The 11033-nt window shown below is 32.6% G+C and overlaps 2 protein-coding genes across 2 annotated transcripts; one reads left to right on the top strand and one right to left on the bottom strand.

The window, feature by feature from the left end:
* Positions 1-1455: 1455 nt before the first annotated feature.
* On the bottom strand, positions 1456-6584 carry LOC140048596 (uncharacterized). Its single transcript, XM_072093348.1, has 8 exons — positions 6479-6584; positions 5799-6000; positions 5127-5302; positions 4771-4896; positions 4237-4443; positions 3756-3836; positions 3311-3432; positions 1456-2837 (listed from the first exon to the last, which is right to left on the bottom strand). The coding sequence occupies exons 1-8, from the start codon at positions 6498-6500 to the stop codon at positions 2664-2666; spliced, it is 1110 nt and encodes a 369-aa protein (XP_071949449.1). The 5' UTR covers positions 6501-6584; the 3' UTR covers positions 1456-2663.
* Positions 6585-7619: 1035 nt separating this feature from the next.
* Positions 7620-10831, top strand: LOC140049142 (uncharacterized). The gene is made up of 8 exons (XM_072093959.1): positions 7620-7670; positions 8125-8329; positions 8540-8721; positions 8849-8974; positions 9234-9440; positions 9707-9787; positions 10007-10128; positions 10255-10831. The coding sequence occupies exons 1-8, from the start codon at positions 7655-7657 to the stop codon at positions 10384-10386; spliced, it is 1071 nt and encodes a 356-aa protein (XP_071950060.1). The 5' UTR covers positions 7620-7654; the 3' UTR covers positions 10387-10831.
* The last annotated feature ends 202 nt before the right edge of the window (positions 10832-11033 follow it).

Below are 11033 nucleotides of genomic sequence, written 5' to 3'. Positions count from 1 at the left end.
TCTTTATTGTAATATGAATACAACATACTAACAGATAATGTTGGTTTGGTTTTAATTTTGCATCGTTATCCCATATAAGACAATATGACTATGTAATCCTAGAAAATATATTGATCAGAGACGTCGTGTATGTACAGCAGATAATGACACCAATTTTGTCGGCAAATTGGCAATTCCCGGCCCCCCCCCCCCCCCAACTTCAAAATCCTGGATACGCCACTGATGATAAGGATCATCTTATGTTTATATTGACTAGAAATTGCGACGTGCAAGTGATAGTGCGAGCAGATCTATAGCATAACGTAGTTTTAATGATGCAGAACCCTCCTGAAGACAAACCGAATGTCTAAATACTGTATTGAAACGCTTCTCATTGGATAACAAAAGACCTTCCACCTTGCGTACAATCGTAATTTTTTTTTTGCAATTTGTAATTTTTATCTTTTATTTTAAAATGTGTGGAGAAACTAATAAAACAAACAAACAAACAAAGCTATAATAATTGATTTCACCCGCAGAGACCGAGCCGTAGGTTTGGCTACTAGGTTGTCTTATGTCTTAGGCTAACGTTTTGTAGACAAACTATGACCTGACCATTCGGATTTTACCAGCAATGAAGCGTCAAATTTCTGTAAGAATAAATAGCTAACAAATAATATATTTACTCATAAAGAAACTATTATATCATCTTCTTCTATGGCTTTTACTATTTCTGTTAACCATCAATACAAATAATTGTTGTTTATACGAAATGTTTGAAAGAAATTTGCTTTATTGAATCAGCGAATGGGGCGCGTTCATCTTATAGTATTTTACCCGGGTAAAGTTGGTTACAAACCCAGTAAATTTAGCGATGATTGTTCCACGAATCCAACTTGGCAGGTAAGTTAATTCAGCCTGTACGGGCCCTATGTCAATTCAATATCTAAATATTTAAATATACAAATTTATATTGTTAATTTACCTACATAACTGATACTATTCCTGAGAAACTCGAAGTTAAATACTGTATATGGCACATTAGGTTCAGAAAACAGAAAAGAAATACTGATTTGTATAATTACTATTTATTATTATAACAAGCCATTTGATCACTATTTACCATTATTTTAAACGATTGAAGGTACAATTGCACAGCTTTATTACTATTTCAGAATTCCTTCCTTCAGTATAAAAATATTACTTATACACCATATTTTGAAAGCATTATAAATACTGTAATACAGATATACTATTATTATTATTACAAAAACATTACCAACAAATTCTAAAGGCATCAATATTGACTATATAATAAAATTTCATTCAAAATAGTCATATTTATAATTTCCTTTTACAAAATGTACAGATAAGAAATATTCATGAATTTAAAAACAATTTGTCAGTTTCATTTGCATTTCAATGCAGGTGTAACCTTTCTTTTGTCTAGCATTGCTTTGTGTTGGTGTTAGTTAGTTTGGCCTTGATACAGACAAGACCTAATATTTGTGTTTTATAATGAAGTACTGTACTAACAGGTTTGGTAGAATTACAGTGGATGGTAAGACTCAATTTACTTAAATTACTTGACTTACTTAAACCAATGCCATATAAGTTTTAAATAAACTATTGTTACAGTCTTGGAAATATTTATTTGCTCTACCATGGTGATATTTACTTTATGTTCCTTTTGTAAGACTTAGCAAAAGCCAATTTTTTATTACAGTCCATGGACCTAAATTATGGAATAACTTAAAAGAGAATCTAAAAAAGTGTGAAAATGCAAAAATATTCAGACATTCAAATTAAGTTTAATTATTTGGAAAATTATCATTCATAAATGTATTATTATTATTATGCCATTTTTACCTAATTTTTATACATTTTTATTTTGTATTATGTTTTGTTGGGTCTTTCTGAGACAGGCCTTGGCGTCTAAGTCTGATCCAAATTAATGAAACCTTTATTTGTTTATATTGTTTTAAGTTTTCATTAATTGAATAAATGTGAAACGAAATGAAATGAAATGATATGTTGCAACTGCATTACCTTTTTTTATATCAAGATTAATTCTAGGGTTTATAAAACATACATATTACTACTGTTATTACTGTAGGTGATTACTTGTAGTAGTTGAATATTAATTACTGCTTCTATCTAAATTATCAATATTTTATTTCTGAATGAATTCCATATCAAACCAAGATCTTCTACCGAGAGTAAATTCAAGATTTACTAAAAATACAATTATTACATAGTAGATAATTTCTACTAGAATACATACATTTCATTAAAATACACTGATTTACAAAGATATTTGTAAAACTACACCACTACAGTAGTTAGTAGTGCACTTAAGTACTTCAATTTACTATTGTTAGCCCCCCTACCTACTTTAAAATCCCAAATCATCTACTCTTAGTCTAAAGGCCAACTGAGACGGAGTCTTGTCTTGACCTGACAGGTCTGTGCTGTCTGATGAATTGTCGGGAGAACATTAAACATGTCTAATTTTCTCCTGACGAGACGACTTATCAGATCTCGTCTTACGACGCCGTCTGAGTTGACCTTAACACATTTAAATATAAAGTAATATATACCGCTTTTGCATTTTTGTATAAAAAAGTCACTAATTTGAGCAAGTGTGATACAGTAAAATAACTTTCATAAATTCAAATTTGATATTATTTCTCCTCCTCTACTGCAGCATCTACTACAGCATTTTCTTGAGTTTCTTCCTGTGGTCTTCCTTTGTACTTAGGTGTCTTCTTTACCCAGCCTTTTTCAATTACGCTGTAGCCAATATCAATCACACTCTCCTCAATTGGGATTGGATCAATCTTCAAAACTTCCCTCATCTAATGACAAATATATAAAATATAAGTATTTTAGAAATTCTGCTGGGGTAAAAAGTCATTCAAACCTGGACTTATTTTAATAATTTGTCATTGAAAAGAATGACAATTTTTTATTTTCATGGAACATTAATTATTAATCTCATTAAAGCATGATACTGTACCTCCATGATTAAAGTAAATGTTTGTGTTTATAAAGTAACATTAATGTTCAGTCTTTAATACTTGTTAATTAAAAAGATTAAAATTAAATTACACATTTTAATATCTGAAATGTTTAACTTTACCCAAATGTGCAAAAAAATCGAAACACAATTAAATTTCTAGAAGCTTGTTTGTGAAGCTCTCCACTTTAAGTAACAATTTAAAATATTGTAATTAAAGAAAGAATAGTTGGCAAAATAATGAAATTGTTTACACTCCTATTTACACCCTTGCTAAATTCTCCATTGTGGCATATAAAAGTTTATACACACCCTAGTATTGTCACCCTTAATATCTGCATCAAGTTGTGGAACCAGTTGTTTTAGATCGGTTTTAAAAAATGCTGCAAACTTCACCAAAAAGTTTGGCAATACTTTTGTTGGGGGATTGTAACCTATAGTGTAAAAATAAATAGTAGTTATTTATATACTAAAAATATTGTGCAGTAATGTCTTAAACATCATAATTCTACTTTATATTTTGTATTGTCAAACTACAGATCAAATTCATCAGAATAATAGACAGCTCTTTGAAACATTGCATACTCTGTCAGAAATTGACAATTGATATCTCCTTCTCTCTTACTAAAATGCAATTTCATTTTTTAAAGTACTGAAATGTTGGATTGGGGTTTCTGGTAGTGGTGGGTCTGGAATATGGACCATTCCTGATATTGTGAAAATAGTTTATTATTTGTATCGGTCCAACTGTACATACCTTGAGCTTTAAACTCTGTAGCCAATATGACACAAATCTCTTGAAACCACAAATTTTTACTCAGCAAAATGTGACGATTACCTGAAAATAAACCGTAAATTTTACTCTGTTCATTTTCAAAAATATAATCCATATCAGGATATGGGTCATTGCTGACTCCCTCCATTGATCTCAAACAAAAGATCTTATAACAGTAATTGATCGTCATCTTAGAATCCAAATTTAGGACCCCAATGGAAACTAATTCTTTTGTAATTAAGGCTTAGTCTGGGTCATTGAATCTATTGTGATTTATGTTTTTAGGTTTGATCAAACAAATCATGAGTCCAAACCAAGACTTTGGTTACAATACTGCTGTCAAACCAGTCAATTACATGTTAAAGATCTTCCCCTTCTCAATAGCAAGTCTAGTGTAAAACTCTACATAAAATACCCTGTCATAGATTGATGATGATTTGACCCTTAGGTAAAGTATACATACCTACAGCTTCATCATTTGTCATGGCAATGACATGGGCCTTTGCTACATCACGTACATCAATACACGGCATAGAAATTGATGGCAGTGCTGGCATTTGACGCTCTAGCATCTGACAAATTACATCCCCACTCGTTGACTTTGTGCTGGTTAAATACGGCCCCAAAATAAATGACGGGTTTATCACAGCAAGTTCAATTTTAGAATCATCTATAAAACAAATACAACATTATACAGTAAAACTCCTCGTTTTGGTCACCACTATTAAAACTACACTTTCATATGAAACGATCAAGGGAAAGTATATGTTTTAAGATTATGGATGGCCAATCTCTATTCAGGGGCCAATCTCTATTCAGGGGCCAATCTCTATTCAGGGGCCAATCTCTATTCAGGGGGCAGTTCCTTTAATAGGATTCTACTGTAAAAGGTATTAATATAATGAATATAGGATAGTAATATTAAGATAGTACGGTAAATATTTGAGACATTGATGAAGAGCTCTGATTATAGTACGTAGTAGTATGTACAACCTACCTGGCAACTCATTCACATAATCCCAAGCAGCTTTTTCTGCCATAGTTTTACTTTTATTATAAGGTGATTCATTTGTGCCTGTATTCCAGTCTTTTTCAGTGAATGTACCACTCTTGGTGAAAGAAGCTGTAAAAGTTAAAGAAAAACTTACTCTGGCATTTCAATCATTAGCAATGTCCAAATGCATGAATAATTATGTTTGCTTAAGCAGGAGAATACAATTTTAAAACATTAAATATTTTTTTCTTGCCAGCAGAAATGGGTCCATACAAAAAACCCTAATGTTAAAAACGGTTTCAGAAACCCCAAATTCCGGTTTTTATTGCCAAAAAGTGTTTTCAATTTCATCAACATACCAACTGCAACAAAAGAACTTGTTAGGACAACTCTCTTGACCTTTGCAGCAACAGCAGCCTTCAAAATGACCATCGTACCATCAACAGCAGGTCTAATAACCTCTTCTTCATTGGTGGGATTATTTGCCGGGAACGGACTTGCAACATGAATTACATGACTGCAATCGGCTACAGCACTAAAATGATCAATAAATATAGAATCAACATTTCATTAACTATGACAAATTATACCAACTTTGTACAATTGGTCTTGTAATCTATTGAAGCATCACTTGGTTTAAGGTATGTTCATTACACTTGCAGTGGCATAACGCAGAGGCTGCAAGCCCCTGGTCATTACGCCACGGTCTAAGCTTAGGACTCTTCAAAGACCTGATTGGGGCAAATTAGTCAGCAGCCGATCTGGCGTTTTTAGCATTTTTCAACATAGTTTAATGCCTGTTCTGTAAATAGCATACATTTCTAATTCTGACTTTTGTGTATCAACATTGCTGAATTTGTGACAAAATTCAGCCCTGTATTCAGAATTGTATTTTTTCTGGGCCCTGCTATCGTACTTTTAATTGGTTAGCAAAACAATTAGCAGGCAGCCGACTGGAATTTTGTTGAGCTACAAAACATTGCATTGTGAGGGTGCTTTGTGTATGGCAATTAAAAACAACTCTGCCATACCTTGCCCATCCATCTTCCTTCTGCAGATCTGCTTCAACCAGTTCCAATTCATGAGCTGCATCTGGACATAATTCTTTCAGAGGTTTTATCTTCTGTTCATTCTTTGTGCTTCTTACTGTACCTCTTACCACATGACCTGCTTTCTGTAGCTGCTGAACAACATGAGCACCAACATATCCAGATGCTCCAGTTACCAACACTCCTGCAAAATTAACATTTTATAAAATTACAAAGATCAAGAAAATTTCCCACACCCTTACATATTATTATATAGCATTTAATAATTATATATTTCAAGTCATGTTCTAGATTTCAAATGAAATAAATAAAGGGTGTATTCCTTATGTATTATGGGCAAAAGTAGTTCCAGGTAAATTCCTGTCTCTCTGTAGCACTTTTTATGGGTTTTTTTTTTAATTAACTCTGCTCAAGTTTCACCTCTGTCAAAAAATGAGTGATCCTTATCAATGTTGTAATTATATTTATATTTTTGCTCATTACACTTTTAATGCTGTAGGTGCCCTTTGACCCTCTATGTAATAAGAGAATGACTAAGCACTATCAATGGAGAGTATAGTACGCCACCTAAATTCTAATATAATTACATTACAATTCCTTATCTTTTTTTATTAGCCGGGCCCTACAATACAACGGAAATTATTAAAATATTTCCTACTTACTAGTTACTCCGTTCGAAGCCATATCTTATTGTAATTTAATTATATATAGCTTTTAGACTTAGATCTTCCTCATAATATTAATGCATGCAGGTTGTCAGAGTTAGATCAACTGAGTGGGTCACATGCTCAGTCATGCGAAGAGAAAGATATTTTTCACTAGAGGGCATTGTTTAGATCTGTGAAATTTGTAAATATTAATAATAATTTTCAATTTTCGTGAACTCATAAACATCTATATGCCTATTCTATTGTAATGACAAAATGTATAAATGCAAAGAAAAGCAAGAGAGCACATCGATTACCATGCGCTCTAGCTAGAAGGACAGTACTTGTCTCAATAATTGAATACTATAGAGACTAGAGACCAACACAAAAGACTAGTATTATAGCTTAGTAGGCCTATATTGTTACCCCAAAAACCAACACCGTACATATTTATATTATAAACTAACAGTTAACACTACAGTATTCTGAAAGTGTGTGTGCCTACACTTTAATTTAACTCACTACTAATAAGGTTAAGATAATTAAATGTATGCCTACAATATAAAATAATATATAATTATCGCATAGTAGGCCTAGATTGTCAAATGTGAGTGAAATTTCAGCAGGAAAGATAGGGATGGTCACTTTTGTCCAAACATAGAGATATGTTCACTATAATATCTCTATGGTCCAAACGATCATGATTAGGACCTTTTATTATTTTGTTTTGCCTCGGGTCAAAGACATTTGTTTAAATTTTATGAGATCATGTTGGTCCCACATTGTTTCCTCTATTGTAATATTTTAAATTGCGTTTTTGTTTTACCATTACTAAAACGAGAATTAAATGGATATGATTCCGGCCTACACAGTATTGAAAAAAAAAACCAGAACAGAATATTATGTGACGTTCTAAAGTAGTTCTGACACGTGGGTATTATGCGTTTCGATAATTTGGGAGCGGTTTATATGATCTTTGATTTTTGGGCCCAACCTTATTAGTATCGTTGCATTATAGTATATTTTGGTTGACTACGTAGTTAGTCAAGCTTATCGAGTGACTAAATTATTGTTATTGTTGTTTGAACAATAACTGAATGCGAAATTAACAGGTATTCACAAAAACCATAAGAGCGTAAAGTTGACGCCCAATTAAGCTGAGTCAAAACAGGTATACACTACTGAGCTAGCATGGCTGAAATAACGAGTAAGTTTTGTATAATATTTTTTCACATTATATATTACAGTTATTTTATGTCAGTATGAGATTGATATCATGGTTTTCCCCAGCAGATGTATTTAAGCCGCAGACCTACACAGTCGTACGCGTTATTATATGTTTTGAGTTATAACGTCATAGGCATATGATGTGGAGTGTCCTCCATTCAATATTTGACATTACCTATATAGGTCTACATTATATTTAATTTACATATCATTATTAAATATGTTCACTATATACAGGCCTACTAAGTTTGTCAGTCAGGCGAATCGGCAATTATTATTTTTATCTTTGTTGGTGGATAGCCAAACTAAGCTAATTCAAACAATTCTTTTTGCGTCAACAAATTTTGGTTGCTTTGTCAATTTTAACTTCCATGTTTTTCCAGATTTACATTTTTGTATTTTAATAAAAACTTTTTTTTTGTAATTGAAAACAGAGGTGCTAGTCACTGGGGCAACTGGGTTTATTGCGGGGCATGTTATAAAGCATTTACTTCAGAATGGTCAATGTGTTCGGGCAACAACACGGTCCAACAACGAATCAAAAGAAAGAGAACTTCGAGAAAAACTTGGAATTGATCCGGACTCCAAAACGTTTGAATTAGTTGAGGCTGATGTGTTAGTAGCAGATAGCTGGGAAGCGTAAGCATTAATTCCTTAATTTAAACAGTTCATTATTAATTAGCCTACAATTAATAATACATTAGTGTTTGTGTGAGTTCAGTTAAAATCGAAAAAAAATAGCACCACTTAAACAATGATATTTTCCTAATTTAATTTGTTTTTAAATTAATATGTAGGCCTATTTATTATTCGAAATTTGGATTTTATATGCTGGTTTTGTTATATTAGTGTTATAGATGGATGTTCTCATGTTATCCAATTAGCAAGTCCAACAAATGGTTTCTGGAATGAAGAGGATGAACAAGAACTCTCAGATCAAGCAATCAGAGGAACCATTAATATATTGACAGCATGTAGCAAAGTACTGTCTGTAAAACGAGTAATCTTTACGAGCTCGGTGTTGGCTGTCTGTAAGTTAAATTTCGTTTTCCTTTTCGGTGTTTCCATTTACCGTTATTTTTTTTTTTAATGTATTTCAAATTCAATTAAAATAACGCATCGGAATCTCATTGTCTTATAATGGAATTTATTTGTTAGCAAATTTTAGGAAAACTACGCCACATACAGAAAAAGACTGGGCTGATGTCGATGAAAGTACAGCTTACTCTAAAAGCAAAACTCTCGCGGAACAAGCAGCCTGGCAATTTCTAAAATCTTTGGAAGGTAAACTTGATTTATTATAGAAGTAGACAAGCAGGCAATAAGAAACATGAGGCTTTATCATGCATACTGGCTGTTCCTAAGCTCTTTAAAAGGATTTTTCGTCAATAATACCATTGACGCAAACCATTAGAATACTTTTCCATTATGGAAGAATTTTATAATGTCCATGCTTCCAGGGGCAGGAGTATTGATACCTATCTTTTTTTTCATTTTCTCGTTGTCTATGATATTCAAACCAAAACGCTTTTATGTTTTGCAGGAGAAAAACCTTTCGAGTTGGTCTGCATAAATCCCGGATTTGTTTTAGGACCGTATTTTACTCGATCTCCGGGATGTAGTGCTGCAGTAATAGCCGATACATTAATGAATAAGAACAGTCGCGTACCACATATTGCGCTACCGATATGTGACGTCAGAGATGTAGCAAAAGCTCATGTTACTGCGTTGACTAGCCAAGAAGCTGCAAGTAAGTTCACAAAAACTTTTATTTGATTCACTGAGTTCACAAACCTTTGAAAATTTGTTTCTACGGTTTGTTGACTCATAAACTTTTGTTGCCAAACTAGGAGAATCCATAATCGTTATGGCACAACTGAGCTCGTACGATTTATATTATTTATATTGTTTATTTTTATATGAATGTATTTGTAGTGAGTTATTATGACTATTGTAGGTTCCAGATTTATTTTTTTTAAACTTGAATTATATTTTATTATTAACTTTATTTTTTAGATAAACGGCATATAATTGTATCGGATTTCGTATTCTGCGATAAAATTGGGAAGATATTATCAAGCGAGTTTAAAACACAAGGTAGGTAGTTCGTTTTTTTGGTGAACATGTAGGCCTATTAACTTGTTTCTGAGAATTGAGTGACTGCTTTAAACCGACTTGAGTAAGACCACGTATTGGTTCCTGGTTTAATGTATGTAATCCCTGTTCAAACTTCACTTTTACAACTTTCAAATTTATAATTTGTAATATGTTGTATCAAGTACGATCATTATACATTTCATTTGTTTGTCTTTTTAGGCTACAATCCTACCACAGCCGTTGCGTCACGCAGTTTAGTAAAGTTCTTGTCTTTTTTCGACTCGTCACATCGACCAACAATAGCTAGTTGGGGAATTAAACCTAATGTGGACACAACCAGAGTAAGCAACCATTGTAATTATTTCCTTTTATATCAGACACGAGTAGGCTTATATAGTCATAAACCGGTATTAAAACGGCCATATTTTTCGTAATTATGAAATGTCACAAATGTTGTTAAATTTCAGATGCGTGAGGTACTGAAGATCACTCCAACCGCTATAGACAAAACTATTGTTGACATGGCTTATTCGCTTATACAAAACGGATTTCTTCCTGAAACTGAACAATTTCGCGCGCCAAACAACCCGTCAGTTTAAGATCATTATAGGATAAAGTTATATTTTTATATATTTGTAAAGGGAGACTATAATAATTAGTGTTCGGTGTTTTATTACTTATGAACCAGTATTCTAATCGTACAATAACATAAATAACGAATGTAGCATGCATTATAGTCGAGTTTTCCAGTTTTTCGAAGTGAAAACTTTGGAAAACCTTTCTTGCCAAATTCTGGAGTTCGCTCGCATTTTGCAAACTAATTTTAGAGGAAGTTAATTCCTCCGCGCTAGAGTTACTAGGCTAAGAAAAGAAATCATTAATCGACGTCCAGTTATACTTTTGTTGAACTTTCTGAGGACTCCTTGTTATGGAATGGACAATTTTCCAGATCAATAAGTGCTCGAAACTCTGGAAACTTCTATTAGCTAAATTACTTGCACTCTATTAACTTTTATATCTTAATAAAATCATAATTTATCAATACTGTGCATTATAGATTTTTATTTATTACCGTAATAGAAATAATTTGCATAAAAAGAAGACATTCACAAAAGAAACCGCGACTAAATAGTAAGTTAGATTATGACTTTCTTCGTTCATTCGACATTTTATTTTGTCTGATTTGGGATTCAGTCAATGCTCGAGTATACCTCTTTATTCCACAAAAGTCAATCTCATTGAGAGA

Source organism: Antedon mediterranea, chromosome 5, assembly GCF_964355755.1.
Source record: "Antedon mediterranea chromosome 5, ecAntMedi1.1, whole genome shotgun sequence".
Taxonomy (NCBI): domain Eukaryota; kingdom Metazoa; phylum Echinodermata; class Crinoidea; order Comatulida; family Antedonidae; genus Antedon; species Antedon mediterranea.
Note: the sequence above shows the minus strand (reverse complement) of the source record. Positions and strands in the feature narration are given on the sequence as shown.